Raw genomic sequence first — 24,340 nt, 5'->3', positions numbered from 1 at the left:
CCTACATCCTTACTTACCTCTGAAGGATGTCAGCTTGCCGCTCATCTTAATGCAGCAGCGCTTCCTGATCGTAATACCATTATGCCACTACTAGCTGAGTCACGTTAAATCTATTGCCGAGTGAATGGATTTTTATGCACTCTAGTGCTCCAGTGCAGCAACTAATGCTATGCTACTGCCAAGGACGCCGCCTACCGCCTGTTCCAAATGTGATCGCTTCATGTCCTGCAGTATTAATTACTCAAATAAGAATGTGTAAAGTACGGTATAACTTATCCTACTTTAAACTGATTCCACAAGCCGTAAACATGCACACTTTGCATTGACCATACTAAAACCTTCTAGGTATGGAACATGCAACTCCCACCCGCTTTCCTATACCAGCCTTGAAGAACAATTAGTGCTATAGATCTTGCAAAGCAGCAGGACTGAGAGGAAAGAGCTGGAGCAGACACTGTTAGATATAGTGAATGGTAAGAGAATGATTAAGTAGAAAAGCAGAATAAAATCTGACAAGTGTGGGCTCATCAGCCTTTTTTTATTAATGCAGAGAATTAAACGTAAAAAGCAGATTAACATAGCATGTCACGTACAAGCCTAGCAAGCCACAAAGGCCCAGCCCATTGGCACATTTTGATCAGTGGTGCTAAAAATTAAAACTATGCAACTCAAAATAGCCTGTAAAATTATATTCTAGTAAATTATGAAGCTCAGCATAATAGGAAACTATATAGCTAGGAAATGTTGCACCTGTGCTGCATTCTTTTCAGAAAAGGCACATTTAAAAACACCACTGGGAAATTTAAACTCGAAAGAGCATTCTACAGGTGTGAAATCAAACAGCAAGAACGCGTGAAATGATGGTATACTATACCTATATCTATACTTCACATCAAATACTGTTGAGTCTTCCTCATCAAAATTATCCTCATTGAGAGGAGCCATTTCCACCCGCTCAGCTGGGGTTGTTATGATGTCATATTTTCGAGTCTTCCGTATCCTTTTGCCAGATCTGGAAACAAAACACAGTGAAGCTTAGACAAACAGTGAAAACCATACATTGATAATATAAAGCTATCAGACGTTAAGACGGTTCTGCCATTTTGTCCCACCTCTGTGACCATATAGGACTGACCCTTCTCTGGAAATGAGCAATCTAATGGTTTAGATTTGTCCTAGTCAATCGCAAAATGTATATACCTTGCCTCTACTTCAAGAAATTCAAGCTCAGCATTTCTCATAACAATCCTCAGATTGTGGATCATTATTCGGTATTCTTCTACCACTGGGAATAAAAAATGTGTGTGTATGTCCGTGTCCCACAGGACATTATTTTTATTGGTCTAAGAATGAAGATGTATACCGTACATTCAAAAAAATGGCAAAATTATGCATGCCTGCATCTGCTGGCAACTATGAAGTGACAGTGACTGACCATATTCCAAGCGCCAGCTGGGAGTGTGAGACTTTTTCACTCAAACTGATGTAGTTAGAAAAAGAAAAAATACAGTTAAATACACTGTACAATCTGTACAATTTTTATTTTCTGGTATGCAGCCAGAGCTTTCCAGCAAGACAGGTGAGCATTCAAGATCCTTTCACACCATGTGTATTGCGTTGCGGTATCATCCCTCCGTATCATCTTTTTGTCCCCCCCTCCCGCCTCTTTTGCCTTCCTCTTGTCCACCTCTGTGTCTTTTTTTTGTCCCCCTACATGCCAACCCTGCATCCCCCTTTGTGTCCCGCTCCGCTCCCCTGTGCATAGCTAAGAGCAGCTGCAACGTGTCTCACTTGATCCATCAGCTCCTGCGGCAATTAGAGACCTCCCCTCTCTCTTCCTTAAGGTTCCCCTAGCGTTCTGTTGTTCGTGTCATTACACGCAACCAGTACTAGGGTTACAGTGAGGGAGAAGAGAGGTCTTTTATCGCCATGGGAGCCGATGGATCAGATTAGACGCACTGCCACTGCAGAGGACATGAGGGACACAAATGAAGACACAGGGACAATACAGGAGTCCCCGCCATTGAGGCGGCTCATATCGGCAAGTGTTGGTAAGTCAACCCCCTGAATTAGGAATATAACATGTCGTGACTTTTTCTTCCCATTTTTTCGAGACGAAAATTGGTCGCATTCTCGATCACGCGTACAATTTCCCAACTATCAACAAAACCCCCAACGCTGTGCCCCTCCAATGTAAATGTCCCCTCGTGCCCCATGTAAAGTATACAGTGCATTACCGGTCTGCGGTCTGTGCTTGTCCCTCCGCTGCTCCGGGCGCATCCCCCTCTCCATACACGCATGCCCCATATGGGTTCCTAATAAGGGCGTGTGTGACGTCACACACGTGAGCCCTTACTAGTAAACCACATGGGGCGGGCGTGTATGCGGAGGAGGAATCCAGGAAGGCAGCGGGGGACAAGCGGAGGCCGCGGACAGGTAATGTATACTTTACACGGGGAGACATTTACATTAGGGGGGGCACTGCGTTGGGGTGGCGGATGATTCCATGCTGAAATCGATTGGGAATCGCCTTGTAGTGTATGGGCAGCTGACAGATCCCTCTCTAATCGAATCTGATAAGAGAGAGATTTGTCTTTTGGTTGAATCTACCCATACATCGCTAGATCTATGGCTACCTTTATTGCAATTTAATCCAAGGAGAGTGAAAGGTGTGTGCTTCTGACCAGTTTCACCTGACTTATATACTGGCTGCCTCAAGTCTAATGACTCACTCAAATTTAAACTGAATCTCGTCTAATTAAAATGGCAAAGCGTTGCAAGCTGCAATCGCCTACCAGATTGTGCAGGATCTAAGGCTACCTTCCTGACATTCCTGCAGGAGTTGTCCCACGCAAATTCTTGCATCTCAACAGGGGCGCCGCGTGTAGGGCTCCTTGTACCCACAGGAAATGAGGGGCAGAGCAAGCACCCCCACAAAGCAACCACTGCCCGGGAGCGCCGCAACTGCCCCCCAAAAAGGGGAGGGTGAGCGAGAACACATGAACGGTGTGCTCCCCAGACGTGGCCTACCCCAGGGAGAACCATCCATGCTGCTTTATTGAAATTTTCATTGGTATCGTTATTAAAATATTCTTTCAAATAAAAATTCTAAAACAAAAAAGTTTGATTTTTGTTAAATAAAGAACAATGGAAGCAGATAACTCATCCCTTTAAAGTTCTTTTAGAGATTTTTTTTTTAAAAAATAAAGTAAATAACACACAGACTTTTCTGAGTTCGCTTTGAAGACCCTGATTCAATTAACTTTCATCCTTTCTCGACATATTTATGTATTAAGATTTCAGCTCCTACCATGCGAAAAAGAGATACCCCAAATCGGTACTCACCACCTAATGTTTCAAGTAGGTTGCAAAAGACTTCAGCTCTCACTAGGACAATGCTCCATTCTGATTCTCAGAAAAAAACCAGGCTGCACACTGAAGAGGCGAGCACCGGCTAATACTGACTACTTTCAGCAGGAGGGGTCTGCGCCTGTGACAAGTTTTTGTGCTTTCATTCTCACCTAGGACATACTGGAATATGGTTAAGCTTGGTGAAAGGTTAGTAAATTAGCAGCTGCTCTCTCATGTAGACACCAGCAACATGTTTTATTGTAAAATCCCCAGCTGTCCTAGATTCATTTGAAAAAAGTTCTAACTGTGGATAGTTCATGCTTCTGCAGAAACACTGCCACTAAGTCCTATACCTCTCAGCAACCAGATCTGATATGATCTAAAAAAATATGGCCAATTAACCACTTATGGACCAGGGGTTTTTGCTGTGATCTGTGCTGTGTGGGCTCTTCAGCCCACAGCACAAATCGTGTTTGCTGCATGGCGATCAGACTTCCCCCCTTTTTTCCCCACTGGGGGATGTCCTGCTGGGGAAGGGGGGGTCTGATCACCGCCGGCTGAATGTGTTTAGCGGGTGGGGGCTCCTCAAAGCCCCCTCCGCAGCAACATTTGCCCTCCCTCTCCTTCCCTCCCTCCCCTCCTCGCTGTGGGCGGCACAGGACGGCAACCCATCCTGCGCCGCCTCGGGTAGGCTTCAGCCTATCAGATGCCGGCGATCCCTGGCCAGAGGCCGGGGATTGCCGATCTCCTTTACGGTGCTGCTGCGCAGCAGTGCCGTATGATGTAAACACCGGGGATTTCTACCCCGCGTGTTAACATTTAGCCTGCGAGCCGCGATCGGAGGCTCGCAGGCTGTTCACGGAGACACCCTCTGTGAACTGACATGGAACGGCGGCTCGAATGGTCGTTTCCATGGTAACACCACTTCGACCTGCTGACGCCTATCGCCTATGGAAGAACAATATGCGACCCATGATGCAGCAGGAGGGGTGCTCCAGATCTCTTGGTGAAGCTGAGAGCCATCTAGCATCTGTATAAAAGTATACCTACTAGAGATCTTCAGGGAAACGCTTCAGTAAATGAAACCCTTCGTGTTTTTAAAACACACATTCTCAAAAAAAAAAAAAAAAGTAAAAATATTTTGTCAACTATTACCTGCTATTACCCAGAATTCCATGCTTAAGTGGTGGCACGCTAATGCTTAGCACAGGCCAGAGCTGTCATACTTGTTTTTCTTAAGATTCAACAGACAGCAATTTATTTTTCAACCTAAAACAGCATGGCATTTTGTCTACATTTGCTAAAATCCAAGTGCAACATATCTGTCTTGAAAGAATGAAAATGTGCAATCCAGTTGCATTAAAGCTACAACCATGGATGTTTGACAGCACAAGCAGATGACGTGCTGAAACATGCAAGCGCCTCGGTGGTCGCACAAGGGACCATTTGATCATTCTTACCAAATCTGTCAATTATCTATTAACTCTAAGGGCCCATTCACACTTAAAAGGGCAAAACGCAGGCGATTTTTGCCGGCACTTTGTGGGAGTGATTTTTCCGCAATTTCACACGGAAAAAAATCACTGGACAGTGCCGCGATTTCTCTGCAATCGCGTTTCATGCTAAATTTTCATCAGAGAACACCAGCAGTAGCAACAGTTTGAGATACTATCCAATTTTCACTGCAATCTAATCACGAATAAAGCAAGGTAATACATAGATCGTTATTACACTATTAATTTCCAACCAAGAGGTGAATGATTTCTAGCCACACCAGGCCATTATCTATCTACGTATGGATAGCTTTACCTAGAGTTATTTTTTAATATTGCTAAGTTCTGTAATGTACTTGGGGGCTGCATTGTGAATTTTTACATATGTTGATATGCCTTTTTTTCTTCAATGAAAAGCTGCAATTGCCCTGGTGAAGTCACAACCTTAATGTCAGATCTTCTCCAAAACAGATGCAGTGTCTGTCAGATAGTAAAATATGAGGGTGAATTGAAAAGGTAAAGCAAAATACCCTCTGTAAACAGTGAGTACATGACCATAACTAATGGCACTGTTCCACACAGTTCCCTTGCAAATCGAGGCACTTCAATTGTTCTTTTCTCTCCTGGTAGAAGCAACTTTTTTGGTGTACCTAAACTTTGGTCTGCTTCACTTCCTTGACCATATAATAAAGTGGTAACCTGCAATCATGTAGGGCCTTATTAAGTTAACAGAGGACATGATTATTACATGGCACCAGAACTGGGCTGAAAGGGGGTCCTGGAAGATGTTTCAAGTGCAGTTGGCGGGTTGCTTCCACCAATGTGGCAATTGTACGGGAGTTGCATTGTTATAATGCACGGTCCACATGCTAGAATTATGTCACATGGTCGGGGATCCGATCACTCCAACCAGAGGCAGGACAAGGTCCTCCAGCACCCAAGGCTGAGACACCAAAGTGCGCCCCTCCATCCCTGCCATCCCAGCCGTCACACACTAATTGCTATTAGACTAAGAGGTGCCACAGGGCCCACAACCTCCCCAACACTGGCTTGCAGTCACTGCTATGTATCCCCTTTTCTTATTTATTTCTGCTTCAAACACAATTAGGAATGACAGCTGAATGAATTGTGCGCCCCCTCCTACACTGCGCCCTGAGGCTGGAGCCTCTCCAGCCTATGCCTCGACTCGACCCTGACTCCAACAATCTTGCAGGGCCAACACTGTACATACACGTCACTAGTGATGGGGCGGTGCTGGTGTGACGTAATGCGGGAACTGGGTGAGTGGTGTGAGAACAATATCCTCGGCCATTGATTGGCTGAACCAGCCAGGAGAATTGATGGCCAAAGGCTGATGTACACATAATAGATTCTCAGTAAATGTGGTCGTTATACAATGTATAATGGTACAGAGTGTGTAAGAGGCCTTGTCAGAATTCTAGCGGTTTTATTCATGCAGGAAAAGTTGTCATATGTGTATGTTTTAAGTTTTATTGTTCTATGCAAAATGTCATTGTAAACTTTAAAGTTGGGGTACTTCTTTAATATATTGCTCTGAGACATCTCAGCATTTTCCAGGTTGTGCATCTTATAATATTATATTAGTTACAGATGCTAAAACATTCGTTTATGTTAGTGCGCTTGTCTGCAGCCTTGACATTTGAAAGATGCTTCTGTGTGAAGACTGGAAAGAAACACGTTTAAAAGTCAAATTACTGCAGCAATCATATTATTACACAAATATTATTCATCTAAATATTAATAATCAATACAGTCCTAAAGAAAGAAATAGTGATTGTTAAACCCCATAATTACAAATAATAGAATTTAATACTTTAAAATACAGTTAAAAGCTGGATTCTACCAGTGATAGATGAGACAGTAAAACATTCTCGTGAGATTGTTTTGATTCCGGAGGATTGTTGACGTGTTCTAGTCTCAGCTAGCTGAACACTCATAGCTGATAATATACGCTATTTTGGGAACCGGCCTCATAAAATATAAAACAAAAGAAGGGGTTTTCCCAATTAGTTTAAGAGGTTAAAATGGTGACATCTGGCGGTTAAAAATATTATATTTATATCTTCTTGAGAAAGGCAAATATATGGAAAATGATTTTATATTTTTACATTTTAATATGCAATTATATCTTATTTAATTGATTGTTTTAAGAAGAATAATATAAGTTTTATATTTAAATAAGTATATTAGAAGCCTTCAATAAGCCTTACATTTCTGAAGACTCTCACAGGTTACAGTGTCAACCTGACCAATCTTAATTCTGGGAAAGAACAGACACATTCCCAAACTAATTAGCAGAAGGACACATTATCAGAAATGCGTCATAAATGACATGGTTTACTGTTTGGAAGTTCAATGTCTGGTGCAAAAAAGTCAACCAGCAGACAAGATGGCTGGTGACGTCCATTTTTAATTAACTGTGTCAGAAATGACCTAATCAGAATTTATAAACAATAATATTGTGATTCAGGTATTTAAAACATGATAAATCATTGACGCACGGAAGCTTTAGCCAATCAGAACCTGGGAATTAGAGAAAGTCCAGATTAGGCAGCCATATTGCATCCAATCACTATAAAAGTAGGAACTGAAAGCTCATAGTTTGCACAAGCCTACCAATCTCCTGAGAAGACACACGAGGCATAAGCTACCTTCCCACACGTGGTTCTAGATGCTGAAGAGTTGACAGAGAAGGGGTAATATGCTTAATATTCTGGTGATTTACTTTATTAATTTTTCAGCATTAAGTTTTGTTAAGATGTTAGCAAGAAGTTTTTTAGAAGTTATTTTTTATGCTATTTCTTTAAGAAGATTACTACAAGTTTTACAAAGCTACTAGATACACAGCTATTGATACAGATGAGACTACTTTTGATCTTATTTTACATAACACAACTGTTATATTCTTTTGTGAATGTACTTAGAAGATTGATGATCGCTTGGGTATAAAGCCTTGAAGAGATGGAATACTGTCAGAAGGAAACACTACTTGGAACTGTTTCATATTTTGTATATATGCTGTATGATGAGCAAATATAATTTTTTTTAATATAAAATCAAATACTGAGTGCTCTGATTCATTTCAAGGTACACCGTCAATCTATAATTACTAGGGTTCAGACCCCGCTATGCCGGATTTATATGATAGCAACGCTTTAAAGGCTGGTCCTTTACTGAGTTAGCAATCATGAAAAAAGCAAGATCCACTCAGGTTTTTGACAGTTGGCGCCCAACAGTTGATGGTCACCTTGATCGTTATCTTGAAATATACTTTCTATGGTGGAAGCATAGACCATGCTGCACTCCACTTCCCCGGATCTTCCTGACAGGATTTGGCCTCAAGTGTTTGCTCAGTAAACTATACTCTAGTGTTTAGGGAACAAACGCTAGAGGCCAAACTTTACATGAAGAAGAAAGACCAGCAAGGATGATTGCAGCATGGCAAACCCAGATAAGATGCTTTTCCACTGCCTCAGCTGCCAATGCCAGGGGATGTGTAGAGGTAGAAAGGTAGGACAGCTCTAAAACAGGGGTGAACAAAATTTTTGACTTAAGGACCACATTGGGTCCTCAAGTTTGACTGAAGGGTCGGACTAGAATAGAAGTGAGTGTGGCACGTAAAGTGTGCCATGGCAAAAAATAGGTGTGGCCATGACAGCATGTGGGCAAAGCTAACTGTGATTTGACAGTGTAATCCAACAGCAAATGGCAGCAGCCAGACCCCTTTGGTACTAAACAACACAGGCCCAGGGACAGCAGGCAGACCCCCCTCAGACAGCAAGACACATAATGCGGCAGCGTTTCCCTCGAAATACACATAACGTGGCTGCGCATCCCTCAAAATACACATAATGTGGTAGCGTTTCCTCCAAAATACACATAATGTGGCAGCATTTTTTCCACAAAATACACATAATGTAGCAGTGTTACCCCACAAAATACATATTTTGTGGCAGTGTTACTCCACAAAACACACATAATGCGGTAGCGTTTGCCACAAAATACACAGTACAGAAGCATGTTCCTTAATGTTCGCGAGGCAAAGGTTTTTACAAAACGCACATAATGCGCAGGTCTTTCCCCAAAATACACATAAGGTGGCAGTGCTTTTCCCAAAATACCTATAACGAGGGAGTGGTTTCCTTAAAATACACATAATCCGGCATTGGTTTTTCTGAAAATAAACATAATGCGGCAGTGGTTTTCCTAAAATACACATAATGTGGTAGCGTTTTCCCCAAAATACACAAAATGTGGCAGAGTTTCCCCCAAAATACTAGGGCTGTGGAGTCGGAGCAATTTTGGGTACCTGGAGTCGGATGTCCGTGTTTTCATAAACTGAGGAGTCGGATGATTTTTGTACCGACTCCACAGCCCTGGAAAATACACATAATGAAGCAGCGATTTCCTCAAAATACACAAAATGTTGCAGCACTTTCCCCAAAATACACATAACTGGCAGTGTTTCCCTTTAATATTTCTGTCTCTCTCTCTCTCTCCCCCTTCCTCATTAGTGGAACTTGAAAATAAAAATAAAGTATTTACCTAGCAGGAAACTCCTCTCTCCACTTCCAGCATCGCTCCCCGCTTGTCATCATAGTAGCTCTGGCTGCAAATGTCCCATGCTATGCCAAGCAATGAAGGGCTATGGGAAAATTGTTGCTGGAGCCCAGCACTGGAGACACAAAGACTCCAGTGCTGGGCTTCAGATGCCATTTTCCTGTAGCCCTTCAACCAGACCAGAGAGACTTCCACAGCCTCCGGTGAGCTACAAATGGTGAACTGACACGGTGTCTGTAGGAAGCCACAGTGCCAATTCACCTATAGGGGGCAAGATGCACTGAATCCAGTCCTGAATTGGCTGGCTGGTTAAAATGAGCAAACAGGCTATAGTTTTCCCACCCTACACTAGACACCTAGGAAAACACTGCAAAAGGGTGGTGGTAGGCTAAGCAGCCATTAGACACCAGAGAAACACTGTAGGGTATGCGAGAGGAATGGAGGAAGGTCAGGAGTTCTACTAGACACCAGAGAAACACCGCAGAGGGAGGGAGGACTGGAGGCCGCTAGACATCAGGGGAAAACTGCAAGGTTATGTGGGGAGACAGGTTAGGAGGCCACTGGACACCGGGGAAACACTAAGGATTAGGATGCGAGGCAATCGCCGCATCGCCTCGCATCCCTCCGCAGGTACTTCCAGTTGTCTTCCAGACAACCGGATGCGGCGTCATGCAGCTTCCCATTGGAGGCTAAGGGGATCTGATGCATGCTGTGGAAAACTGCAGCATGCTATCCATAATTTCCCCCGTGTCGCATTGCGCCGGATCACGTAGGTAAATTCATGTAAATGGAAACTACTCCATTGACGTGAATTGGTTGCAGTTTCCTTGAGTTGCGATGTGGAGCGGTTTCCGCATTGCAACGAGTCTAGTGGAAACGAGCCCTAAGGGGAATGCAGGGAGGCCACTGAACACCAGTGAAAAACTGCAAGGGGATGTGGTGAGGCAGGAAGGGAGGGAGGTCCAGAAGCCACTAGTCACCAGGGAAACATTGCAATGGGGCATGAGGGAGCTCAAGTGGCCACTAGACAATAGGAAAACACACGCAATGGGAGAGGGAGAACTACTATATACCAGGTATTATGACCCAAGTGAACACCCAAGATTTTGCTCTGAGGGTCATTTTAAGAGCAAACAATAAATAAAAATCTTACTTTATATGGTAATACGTTTGTCAGGAATATAGCAGCTAGTTATAAGGTTAAGGATAATACGAAAGCCATAGGTTTCATTTTTCTGCCTGTGTTCCGTGTATGTCTGCTAGAAGGGAGCTGTTGCCTTGAGTAGCTTGGGGCAAGGAAATAGCTCATTAGGCCTCTAGCCCCTCAGCTCTAATCTGCTCTCTCAGGTGTGATTATCTTGACCATATGAAGTACTTTGAGTTTCTGTATGCAGTTCCTCTGAGGATGGGTCACTGCTAATGGGATTGTCTGCCTGGCTTTTTGAACTCAAAACTCTGGTAGTCTTGCTTTGTGTATTGACTACCAGAGTCTGGAGACAGTGGAAGCTAACACAGGAATGTTTGAAATGTACATGACAGCCAGGAAGCTTCACCCAAACTACAATCTTTTGATGTATAGACTTTTACCTGCTGGAATGTTGAGGAAGCCTTAATCAATTGTCACCCGGCGTGGGGGAAGTCCCTTTTGATGATCTGAAAACTGAGCCAGGAAAGCTTTGAAGTTGTATATGACAGGAAAGGATATGACGCGCGTTATGTAGGAAATTGAATTATTCCTGGACATGGACATGTGAGTGGCCTCGGGCCATCCAGGGGACTATATAATCCCAGCCGGGGACCGTCACAAATGGTAGCTCTCTGGAGATAGCAAGGACGCTAAGGGCTGCCCGACTACTGGTCGAAGCGGTGTTCTCCCGCCAATGACGTTCAACCAACGCTGATAACGTTTATTTTTCCCTGTTTATTTTGGTAAGCAGATCGCTTTGTGTGTAACTTTGTAACTTTTATCCTTGTAATTTTTACTGTTTTTTTGTAAATCTTTTGTATATATTATTTTCTGCACTGTTCCACCTTTTTCCTGGAATATTAAATTGTTATTTAAGAAGCTTGACTTCTGCTGTACTAAACTAACACTCATAGCCTAGAAGAGACTGAAGTGTAACTAAGTTCATGCCTGATTGTATGATTGAGCGACACTACCGTATAAGATTGTGATTGCATTGTGTGTGGGGCGTTTGTCATACATTGGCCTAAAGCGCGCAGCTGACCCAACATACGAAAACGCCAGTGCAAGTAGCTCAACAGCAGAGTGGCTAACAGTATCGTTCGGAACGACTGTAGTGGTTTTGCTTCACTGCAGTGTAAGATTGCAATCGTGCGTGTGCGTGCGTGGCATTCCCGTATTCGGCCTAAGCGCAAAGCTGACCCGAATACGAAAACGTGGATTGCATGAGCACTCGACCGCAGAGTGGACGTTTCTAGCAACAGCTAGTGGTGGCAGTAAGGAGCATTTGAGGGGTCCGAGCCTTGTCTGTAGCTTGAATAAGGCTGTTCCCCGCTTGATCTGGTCAAACCCACAGTCGGGAACCGTATACGCAGGCGTGCCGCGGGCCGGTTCCTGACAACGTTCAGAAATTTAGACCTTTTAAGCAAAATGTTTATACTGCAGATTTACATCTGCCTTCATTTCCAGAATGATGGCAGTAAGAGAGAGCCACCCTTATAGGAAATATTGGAACCAGGGCCGGCCTTAGGTTTCACAGCGCCCTGAGTGAAACCAGATTTTGGTGCCCCCCCCCCCCCCATTCATCCTTTTTGGGCGCAGACACCCAGGCCCATATGTAATTCCCCTTTTCCCCTGAGTTCACCTAGAAGATCATTTTCATCTTCGCTTTAAAATAACTTTCCAGCATTTTACAATTAAAAAAGTACCTCAAAGTTGGTTGAAAAAGTGCTTTCAAGATCCCCCTCTATAGTGTACATATAATCACAGCCCCATATTAGTGTATTAATGCAGATACCCCCCCCCACACCCTTAAGTGTATATAGGCAGATCCCATACCCCAATTTAATGTATATAGACAGATCACCCTGTTAATGTATATAGGCTAGGCAGAAAAATATTCTATATAGTCAGACCCCCTTTAGTGTATATAAACAGATCCCCCCTTCCTTTGGTGTATATAGGCAGATTCCCCTTTAGTGTATATATAGGCAGATCCCCCTTTTTAGTGTATATAAGCTAGGCAAATAAATAGTGTATATAGGCAGTTCCCCTTTAGTGTATATAGATAGATGCACCCTTGACTGCCCTCCCCCCTTCCCCAAACGGGAGGAAGTTGGGGAACTTTACTTTTCTGCTTGACTTGTCCACTGTGTAGCTGGGGACAGGACATGGCCAGGACTCAGGAGTGACAAGTATCTAATTTGAGGCAGCGCAGCTCCAGAGCAGCCTGCGTCCCCCACTGAATCAGGCTGAGCCATCCAATCAGACATCGCCTGTGAGTGAGGGATTTCACTACTGGCACGCACGGCTCACACATGCTCTACAAGAGGCAGCAGCAGGTTCCTGGAGTCTTCGCCCCCATCACCGCAGCGGGATGGAGGGCAGAGGTGGTGCTACTCGCAGCAGCCACAGACTGACTCGGAGCCTGCAGCCAGGTAGAAGTGCGGCCAGGGCTAGTCCAGTGTAGATGAATGCCACGTATGGCCCCCTAGGAGCCGGCGCCATGAGCGACCCCTGAGGTCAAAGGCCGGCCATGATTGGAACATAGGCTCTTTGCAACAGATCATTTACTAACCTGGCAGCAGTTTTAGGCAGACATCTACCACCAACAGCTTTTTTTTTTTTTTTTTTTTTGCTATACCCAGCATGTTTAGGGCTAAGGATTCTCAAGAGAAATGCACACAACAACCGAGGATATGGAGAGGAAAGAGGAAATGTGAAAGTATAAACTCGATAGGTTATCCAAAAACAAAAGAGGTGAAAGAACAATGGGCATGAGGTGTCACTGATCAGTTTATACAATAGTGTCATCAGGATTCCTGTGGAAGAGGTGTGCTCTGAAAGCTTGACAATGGACTCTTCCTATAATCCTATAATCTTTGTTCTCTCATGGATTAGTAATCTATAATCTTTGTTCTCTCATGGATTAGTTTAAAGGAAGAGCACTGAGGAGGGAAATTTATCAGCAGTCCACACACAACTGCAGTAACATGATACATTTACTACAGGCATGCAGATGCATTCATAAACCTTCCTTTTCTGTCATTCACTGCACTCCAACCCCGCTTGCATGCATAACTGGCTTCCTAGGTTTGAGTAAAAACCCAGCTGCAGAACTTGTATTTGTCTATATATTAGCTTCTTGATTAGCTCAATACAAATAATTCTCAAAGGACTTATCAAAAGCCCAGGTACTATTCACAGATTGACATTGATAATGACTACAATCTTCTCAAAAAGATTCAATCTATGCCTGCCCCTTGTTCTCTAATGCCTCATCTACACGGGGCGATGTGTCTTATCAATCGAGCTAAGATCCGACAGGTCCGATCTCGCTGCTGCCGATTCCCTGCTCGTTCCCCGCGAGTGGACAATGGCAGGGAATCGAGCGGAAGATAAGCAGCGCCGGCGGGGACGAGGGGAAATCGAATCCGACGCGGGCGAGCAGGGATGCGGCGGGGATGCGACAGAGGCGATTCGGCGGCTAATCGAGCTGCCGGAACGCTACGTGTAGACCCAGCTTTAAAAGGGTTATGTAATCTAAGGAGCAGTAGCCCCACCCACAAAGCATGAAAGTCGCCATATAAACTGCTTCTGGTCATGCAAGCAACTCAGCTTAACCACCTAACCGGTATGGGCGAGCTCAACTTGTCCATTACCGACGCGGTGGATTACTCAGCCCCTGGAGGGTCTTTTTAGATCACATTTTCAGAGGGGGTGTAGCTAGCACTTGGCTAGCTACATCACCCCTCCGATCACCTCCGGCCTGCTCTGATCACCCGATTGCAGCTGTTTTATACATACCAAACCACCCCCCAGAGCCTGCGCCAGCACAGCCTCTCCATAGCTTCCAGGGGTCTCAATGGCGGCGATCGGAACTGCGCATGATGGTGACGTCAGACGTCATGCCCAATCGTCACCAAAGCGACGCCTGAAGCTATAGCGGAAGTCTCGGCCATTGCGGGAAGGTAAATATCGCCAGCGGCGAGCGGAGGGAGGGGGACAGTGCCGGGGGACTTGGGGGCAAAGTGTAGCTAGCCTAGTGCTAGCTACACCAACAAAGACACATTAAAAAGAAAAAAAAATGCCACCTGCAGCCGCAATTAAATGAACGTCAGGGTGGTTAAGAAAACCTTTTCAGCTGAGGGCGTATTTCACACAAAATTTACATTTCTAATCCTCTGACTAAAAGAGCTTTTAAGATGTGTGCCTGGAGATTCAAATAAGAAATGTGCTGGACCACGTCTTGCACCTTATTTTTGTGGCAAAATTGTAATTACAAATATGTGAAGTAAGACTGTGGCATGAGTATTGCAAATTTTTCCTTTAAAAACCCACCCTCCTTTACTGACCCAGTGCGGCAAAAGAATTGTGATTTATTTTCAACATCAATAAGAAAACATATCCTTAAAGGGTACCAGAACTGACATGTGACATGACTTGCATATGTACAGTTCCTTTCCTGAATAGAACTAGGCTGTGTTTTTTTCACCGTAAGAGTTAAGAACTCAGGTATGTAAATGAGACTACCTTCAGTTGGTCTTTAGTCAGACCACACTGTAACTCTCACTAACAACTAATGTTAAAGGAATACTATGGATTCACATATTTTGTTCAATTGACACAGGAATTGTTTGGGAAGTGCTACTAAGTACTGGTGTATACATTTTAGTAGCAACTTCATTGTTTACGGTTATCAAAATACATTCAAACTTTACTGACGCCAAAACTGACAGCTGACTGAGCCATGAGGAGAGGGGAAATTCCCCCTCACACTTGATCAGTTAACTCTATGGGCTTGATTCACAAAGCGGTGCAAAGTGTTTGCACGCCTGTGAAAAGCCCTTTATCACGCCTAAACTCAGTTTAGGCGTGATAAGAAGAAACTCGCGCGATCTCCCGCGCGCAAAGTTTTGTACCGTGCTTCGCGCGCAGCGTCCATTGAGCCCTATGGGACTTTGCGCGCGGGAGCTTCGCGCGAAGAGCAGCACAAATCGGTGATAACTCAGCTTTGCACGGCTTATCACGCCTAAAGTCTTTTAGGCGTGATAACTGAGTTATCACCGCTTTGTGAATCAGGGCCTATGTGTAGCTCTGTGTGTGACAGAGAGAACAGCTGCAGATCCTGTGTCCTGTGTTTCTGACTGAAAGTGTCTGAAGAGAGCAGAGGAAATTCTCACAGCTTTTTCATACTGTTTTTGTTTTCAGAGTTTGATATGTTTGATATTTGCTTTCTGTAGTCTGATATGCAACTCTGGCTGTGCATTGAAGCAGACACCCCTTCTGCAATTGATTTGTCCCAATATAGCTAAATTATACCCTCAATAAATTACAGCTTTTGCCTCTGATATTTAACATGAAAAGTAGGAAAATGTTTACACAGCTACTTAGACATTATTTGTACATATTCATTTTAGAACACTTGGGTATCGATAGTATTCCTTTAAGCTATGGTAGAGAACAAACTTCTGAGTGCAGGGAATGAATAAAAAAAGTTCAGTAACTCAGAATTGCAGCTGTGAAACATTAAAAGGCTGTCATTCACCTGAGACAAAAACATTAAGGGCCCTTTTCCACCAGCGCGTTTGCGCTGGCTGAATCGCAAAAACGCAAACCGCTAGCGATTTTACAATCGCTACGGTTTGCTTTTTAACATAGGAATCGCGGTAGGTAATTTCCACTACCGCGATTCGTTTTTTACTTGATCGCGATCGCGCCGCGGAGCGACTTTTGCCGCGATTTTGCTATGCAGTGCATAGCATAGCAAAATCGCGGCCGCGAACGTCGGGGAATCGCCGCTAATTGCGATTCAGCAATCGCTAGCGTTCAGCGTGAACGCTAGCGATTGCTAGTGGAAAAGGGCCCTAAAACTACCTTTTTAAGCTTTTAATCACAAACTATAACTGTAGTATTCTCTGAAAGTCTTCTTTGGGAGTGAGACTGTGGATACAATTGTTTATCTCATGAGTTTGGGAGGAAACCCACGTGGGGGAGAATATACAAACTGTGCAGATAGTGTCCTGCTAACTACTCAGCCCCCACAATGCCCACAAACATACTTTCAGACTTTCAGATTTACTGCTTTCCTACTGGTGATGTTTGCTGCCTGTCTTGCATGCCTGAGTTCCAACATGTACCCTGTGTGGTCAGCACTACGCACAGCATCCTGGAATTTCCTCTCTACACAACAGTTCCATCTTGTTATGAAATGTATTAGATAGCTACTAAGAAATTCTCTTTTCAATTGTATTTAAAGATAATGCTGCTCTTTTATAAGTGGTGGCTGCAAATTCTGGTCATCTAACGATTTCATAAATGGCAAGTTTGACATCTGTATCTCCAGTCTAACATGTAGAGTTTTTTTTCCTAGAGGAGAAAAAAGGTACCTTAAAATGAAATCTGTTCAAAGTTCTGACTGATCTAAAACAGAAACCTGCCTCTCTTTATCCCCCACTGTACACCAGGAGCCTCTCAACTCCATGTTCACTGTGCAAATAGGAATTCCTAGAGCCTGGGTCAAACCTCCAGCATGTCCCACCTGCAATGTGCATCACTCTATACGTTAATGAGATTCCGTGTCCCACACAGAGGAGTTCAGACTTTAGAACTGCATGCAACTATCTGCATAATAATAGCCCCCCAGGACTAGAAGTGCAGAGGAGCTCCAATAGTGCCGTCAACTTCAAAAGACTTGAATTGAGCTAGATAGAAAAGATACTAAATAATGTACAGAGTATCAAGCATGAATGTATATCTGTGTGCCATGCTAGAATAAAAGCATTATCCTGTCTGTACGGATCTTCAACTCACTACAGAACCACCTGGTGAACAAATAAGCACTCCGTGTGTGTGTGGTGTTGGAGAATATATGCAAAATTCATCATGCAGCTGAACAGGAAAACCTTAGCAGCCGAGATAAAAGCAATCCTCTAATTGATGGACTGTATGGTGCTCCAAAAGACACTGCTGCTTCCACTGGTGCCATGTTGCAGCCGGTAGCTAGGGTTGGGCTTTCCATTAGGCCCATTAGGATCCTGAGGCTTCCCTCACCCGAGGCGAGTACCCCCCAGGGGACATTTTCACGTTACAGTTCCTCTTTAAGAAATGGGGTATACCACTACTTCCTTAAGACAGGCAAATTTTTGTTACAGCAGTTGACGACTCACCATTACAGGGCAGTCAGGCCCTTTCACAAACGCCCAGTCTCCGGTGTCACGTGGGAGTATTACACAAAGAGAGTTTACAGTTTTTTGTGCTCAAAATGGCCACTTCCACCGTGATTCTTGGGATGCCGTGGCTACAAAAACACTCTCCCCAGATAGATTGGAGTTCTGGCCAGTTGTTAAGCTGGTCTCTATTTTGCCATCAACATTGCATAGAGAGAGTTGCGATTTGTGCCACCCAGGTTCAGTTGGAAGGCTTGCCCTCCCAATATGCGGAATTCGCTGACGTGTTTTGTCCCAAGTCGGCAGACAAACTTTCTCCGCACCGGAGTTTTGATTGTCCCATTGAATTAAGACCAGGTTGTGTGCCTCCTAGAGGTTATTTGTATAACCTTTCCGGTCCTGAAAAACTTGCTACACAAGATTACATAAAAGAAAACCTAGCCAAGGGGTTCATCCGCTCCTCTAAGTCTCCGGCCGGAGCAGGATTCTTTTTCGTCCAGAAAAAGGACGGTGGGCTTCGCCCATGTATCGATTATAGAGAACTGAACAAAATTACCATAAAAAATCGTTACCCACTCCCTTTGATTGACTATTTGTTCTCCCAGGTTACTAATGCATGTATCTTCTCTAAACTTGATCTAAGAGGGGCATACAACCTGGTACGCATAAGGGAGGGTGACGCATGGAAGATGGCGTTTAACACACCCGACGGGCACTATGAGTATCTTGTTATGCCCTTCGGGTTGTGTAATGCTCCCGCTGTCTTCCAGGAGTTGGTAAATGAGATCTTCAGAGAGGTACTAGGGCAGTTCGTTCTAGTGTACTTGGACGATATACTGATTTTCTCACCTAAGGGCTGGTTCAGACAGGCGTTTTTGTAGCGTTTAACGCAGCGTTTCAGACGCAGCGTTTTTTGGGATCTACTGCCATCCCATGCAAGTGAATGGGAGCGTTTAGAGCTGGCTTTTGCAGGCTTTCATGAAAGCCTGGCAGTAGATCCCAGCGTTGCGTCTAGTCTCAAAAGCAACATGCTGCTTTCAGAGGCAGTAAACGCGAGGAAACAATAGCAGAGACCAGAACTGCTAGCCTTGAACGCTTTTCAAAAGCTTTCAAAAGCTAGCTTTTAAACGCTGGCGTTTAAACGCTGGCGTTTGAACGCAATGCCAAGCAAAAGCTCAGCAGACGCCCGTGTGAACCAGCCCTAACTTGTCAAAACACAGGGAGCATGTAAAGTTTGTCTTAAAGAAGCTTAGACAAAACGTGTTATATGCTAAACTTGAAAAATGTCTTTTTGAAGTGTCTGAAGTTCCTTTTTTAGGGTATGTCATTTCCACTTCTGGGCTCTCCATGGATCCCAAAAAGGTCTTGGCAGTTTTGGAATGGCCACAGCCCATGGGGCTAAAAGCACTCCAGAGATTTTTGGGCTTTGCCAATTACTATAGAAAGTTTATCAAGGGGTTCTCTTCCGTGGTATCACCTCTCACTGATCTTACCAAGAAAGGGGCGGACACTTACAATTGGTCACCAGAAGCACATGCTGCTTTTTCGACATTGAAGAAATTATTTTGCTCTGCCCCTATTTTGCGACATGTGGACGTCACCTGTCCCTTTATAGTGGAGGTGGATGCCTCGGAGATCGGGGTTGGGGCTGTACTGTCCCAACACTCTGGTTTCCAAGGCAGGTTACATCCATGTGCATTTTTTTTAACGTAAATTCTCTCCCGCCGAGAGAAATTTAGATATTGGAAACCGGGAATTGTTGGCCATCAAACTTGCGTTTGAGGAATGGCGGCATTGGCTCGAAGGGGCAGAACATGTTATTACGGTCTACACTGACCATAAAAACTTGGAATATATTGAGGGGGCCAAGAGGCTCAGTCCCCGACAGGCTCGCTGGTCTTTATTCTTCTCGAGATTCAGATTTATCATTACTTACAAACCAGGGAACAAAAACATTAAAGCGGATGCACTATCTAAATGTTTTGAGTCTGAGACAGTACAGTCACCAACCCATGAAAATATCCTGCCCGAGAAAGTCGTGGTGGCTGCCACTGAAACTTGGGAAGATTGGTCACGTACATTAGGCCCCTATCAACAAGATGTCCCTGGGGGGAAACCTGAAGGGGTTCTGTTTGTACCTCTACACTTCTGGTTGCAGATTTTGCAGTTGTTTCATGCACATAAAATTTCAGGGCATCCTGGGATTGCGAGAACCCAGGATCTACTTTCTAGATGTGTTGGGTGGCCATCTCTGGCCCAGGATTGTAGAGAGTTTGTGAGGGATTGCTCGGTCTGTGCCAGAAGCAAACCATCCAGGCAGGGTCCTGCGGGTACTCTCCAGTCCTAGCCAGTACCAGAGGAACCTTGGACCCATTTGTCCATGGACTTTGTGGGCGAATTCCCCAGCTCTGAGCAGCTCTGAGGGGAAGACGGTCATTTGGGTGGTAGTCGTCAGGTTCAGCAAGATGGCTCATTTTATCCCTCTGAACGGACTCCCCTCTGCTCAGTAACTGGCAGATCTCTTTATTCAAACACATTTTCCATTTACACAGTATTCCAGAGAATGTGGTGTCTGATAGGGGAGTCCAGCTCGTATCCAAATTCTGGAGAGCCTTCTGCCAGCATTTGGGGATGAACCTGTCGTTTTCATCCGGCTACCACCCACAGACCAATGGGCAAACGGAAAGAGTTAATCAGGCTCTGGAGCAGTTCTTTAGGTGCTATGTAGCGGACTCCCAATTGGAATGGGCAAGGTTTCTGCCATTCGCGGAATTTGCACACAACAAATTGAAAAGCACCTCATCGGGCTTTTCTCCTTTCCAGGTGGTCTCCGGGAGATCTCCCAAATTTTCTCCATTGCCTGTAGTGTCCTCTCCTTTCCCTGCTTTGGAGGATTGGCAGGGTTCTTTTAAGAAAATTTGGTGTATGGTCAAAAATAATTTGGAAAAAGCTTTCCAGTCTCAGAAAAGACAGGCAGATAAGAAACGGTCAGTGGAATGGGACTTTTTACCAGGGGAAATGGTTTGGGTTTCGACCCGGCATCTGCCGCTGAAACAACCCTCGGCAAAATTAGGCCCCAGGTTTATCGGCCCATGCCCCGTTTCCAAAAAGATCAATGATGTGACATATGTGATTGCACTGCCATCTAGTATGAGAGGTGTGAAGTCTCTTCATGTGTCTTTGTTGAAACCTGCTGTGCATGTGGATTCCTTCCCCCATCCCCCCCCCCCCCCCCCCGTAGTGATTGATGGGGAGCCTGAGTGCGAGATTGAGGAGATTCTCGATTCTCGTTGGGTTCAGAATTCAGTGCAGTATCTGGTCCACTGGAAGGGGTATGGGCCGGAAGAGAGATCGTGGGTACCGGGCCATCGGCTTCATGCGGAGGAGTTAAGATGCAGGTTTCATGAATTACATCCAGAGAAACCATGTAAAACGTGTTCGGAGTCCACGCCTCAAGGGGGGGGATACTGTAACGAGCGGGGGGGATATGGCGGTCACCGAGAGCAGTGTGGCCGCTGCCATCATCCCCGCCGCTCAGCTGTGCATGCCGCGCACGGGATTCTCGCCCGCGCACAGCCTCAGAGCTATGTGCACACGCGGCCAGCGGCGAGACCTTTACGCATCTCGGAGACGTGTCAGCTGACCTGCGGGTCGGCTGACGTCACAGGGAGCACTCCTCGCCCCTGATTGGCCGAGCTGGTGGGGGCGTGCCTGGGAGTCCCCTGCCAGCATAAAGACAGCGAGCTGCCAGTAGCTCGCTGTCTGTTGTTGCGAATACTTTGTGTTAGCGCTCAGATCTTTGATAGCTTAACGTGTAGCTTTGTAGACTGTATATTGTTATTTGTGTATGACCCTGGCTCGTTCTGACTACTCTTCCGCTCAGTGATTCTGTACCTCTGCCTATTTGATCTTGCTGCCGACTCTGCCTGTTAATCTTCTTGCCTTTGGCCTTCTGATTCTGTACTGTAGCTGTCTGTCTGTGGCCAACCCGATTAGTCTGACCACTCTACTCTCACCAGAGGGCCCTTGTCTCTGGTGAGGGGCTCTGTACTGTTAGTACCCACCAGCTCCTCTGGTGAGGTATAGCTAAACCTTACAGTACCTACTGTTGCACCAAGCACTATATATTGCTATTTGCTATCACATCTGTTGTTTGCTATATCTGCATTATTGGTGATACTGCAAATAATCTAATAATCAGAACCCTGTTACTCGCTAACACCTACCGTTACAGCAAGCTTGTGCTGCAGCATTGATGGGGGATTGAAATCAATAGACAACACTAACCAGCTGCTCCTCAGATCCAGCAGAGAGGTGATCTTGGAAAGGAAAAAAAAAACATAGCAGGAGTGCTCTGAAGTGCGATAGCACTAATATAGAAAACACACATAAAAGATATACTTGCTAAGAATCAGTAGTATAATCGCTTGCAAAGGGCAGAAAGACCACCAATCAGTCCTTAGGAGGTAGCTGTCCTAATTGCTGTGGCCATCAGCGTTAGTGGTCCAGGTGGAAGAGAAGACCCCAAACACCTCTGGCGGACTTCTGTGTGCCAGTAATGACATTACGCACTTCGGCAGTTAGGAAAGCTACCGCCTAAGGACTGATTGGTGGGCTTTCGTTCCTTTACAAGCGACTATACTACTGATTCTCACTAAGGGCTCGATTCACAAAGCGGTGATAACCCAGTTAAAGACTTTAGGCGTGATAACCATTTTTATCATGCCTAAACTCAGTTTAGGCATGATAAGTTTAGGCATGATAAGTTTAAGCATGATAAGTTTAGGCATGATAAGTTTAGGCATGATAAGTTTAGATAAGTTTAGATCGCGCGCAAAGTCCCGCACGCAAACAGCGCCATTAAACTCTATGCAAAGTGCACCAGACTTTGCTAGCGCAAAACTTCTGATCAGCTGTGCACTGCGGTGCTAACCCAGTTGGTGCTTAAACTTATCACGCCTAAAAACTTATCACACCTAAACTTATCATGCCTAAACTTATCACACCTAAACTTATCATGCCTAAACTGAGTTTAGGCGTGATAAAGGGCTTTTCACTGGCGTGCTAACTGTTAGCACCGCTTTGTGAATCAGGCCCTAAGTATCTTTTATGTGTGTTTTCTATATTAAAGTGGTATCACACTACAGAGCTCTCCTCCTTTGCTCTTTTTGCCTTTGTATAACTAGCAACCAGCGAATAGATAACAAGCCTTGGTTTCAGACTGACTTAAATCAGTGTAATGTTCCATACAAATTTCAGTCTCATCTCTAAATATGATGAAGTTCTATAGTGGACTGATACTTACCTAAGGAAAGGCTCCGGGCCATAATGTGTCTTCCTGTTCCTCTCACGGTGTTCGCATTCCGGAGCTGGATTCCCGGTTCAAATCTCCCACTGTGGGAGGCTTTGGAAGTCTTCAGGAGCGCAAGTTCTCCCAAAGGCAGGCGACTCCGTACTGCACATGCATGAGTGCACAAGACAGCATGGTTGCAAATGCGGAGTATGCGGGCCGTCTTCAGGAACACTTGCGTGTCTGAAGACTTCTGAAGCCTCGGGCAGTGGCAGAGAGCAGTCTTTGACCACTAACAGGTGAGCCAGCACAGGAACGAGACCAGGAGAGGAAGGGGAAGGGTCCACAGAACCCAGAGCTTTCCCTCTCCTTAAGCGAGTAAATATTATATACAGTGGCTTGCAAAAGTATTCGGCCCCCTTGAAGTTTTCCACATTTGTCACATTACTGCCACAAACATGAATCAATTTTATTGAAATTCCACGTGAAAGACCAATACAAAGTGGTGTACACGTGAGAAGCGGAACAAAAATCATACATAATTCCAAACATATTTTAAAATTCAATAACTGCAAAGTGGGGTGTGCGTAATTATTCGGCCCCCTGAGTCAATACATTGTAGAACCACCTTTTGCTGCAATTACAGCTGCCAGTCTTTTAGGGTAAGTCTCTACCAGCTTTGCACATCTAGAGACTGAAATCCTTGCCCATTCTTCTTTGCAAAACAGCTCCAGCTCAGTCAGATTAGATGGACAGCGTTTGTGAACAGCAGTTTTCACATCTTATACACGCTTCAGACTCCCTTTAAAATTATCATTACTAACTGTGCAGTGGCTGGTGTTTGTATGTGAGAGTAAAAAATATAAGAAAATTTTCGCTGAATCCTAGCAATGTATAGAACTTTGCCGCAGGGAATTTTTGTTTTTTTTTTCTTGACAAACGTGGAATTTCAATTAAAAACGTCTACATCCCTGTCTTGTGTAAATTAGGTCATAAAAATGCCAGGCAATTAAAGGAAAATCAAATGCTCTTAAAAACCAGTGCTAAGTGGTCACACGACGCGTGTGAGTCAAGGATATGAAAACGTTCCCTAGAGCCAAATGATTAAATATTGCCCTGTTCGTGACTATCTGTTCATTAGTTCCATACATCTGAAAAACAAGCAGTAAAACCGCAGTAGATGGAACACTTATCAGCAATGCCGGAAACCTATCTATAGACACATTTCAAAGACAAACCTACGAGCTCTTCCTCCGCATAAAGGAAAATTATG

The 24,340-nt window shown here is 44.7% G+C and overlaps 1 protein-coding gene across 1 annotated transcript in view; it reads right to left on the bottom strand.

Annotated features, from left to right (window-relative positions):
- Positions 1-24,340, bottom strand: part of LOC137563106 (membrane protein FAM174B-like) — a 110,189-nt gene that overhangs the window by 19,915 nt on the left and 65,934 nt on the right. The window contains exon 2 of the mRNA XM_068275150.1: positions 875-1,012. Coding sequence (XP_068131251.1) covers positions 875-1,012 — 138 coding nt within the window. The remainder of the gene's footprint in view (positions 1-874; positions 1,013-24,340) is intronic.

This window comes from Hyperolius riggenbachi, chromosome 3 (assembly GCF_040937935.1).
Source record: "Hyperolius riggenbachi isolate aHypRig1 chromosome 3, aHypRig1.pri, whole genome shotgun sequence".
Lineage (NCBI taxonomy): Eukaryota > Metazoa > Chordata > Amphibia > Anura > Hyperoliidae > Hyperolius > Hyperolius riggenbachi.
Note: the sequence above shows the minus strand (reverse complement) of the source record. Positions and strands in the feature narration are given on the sequence as shown.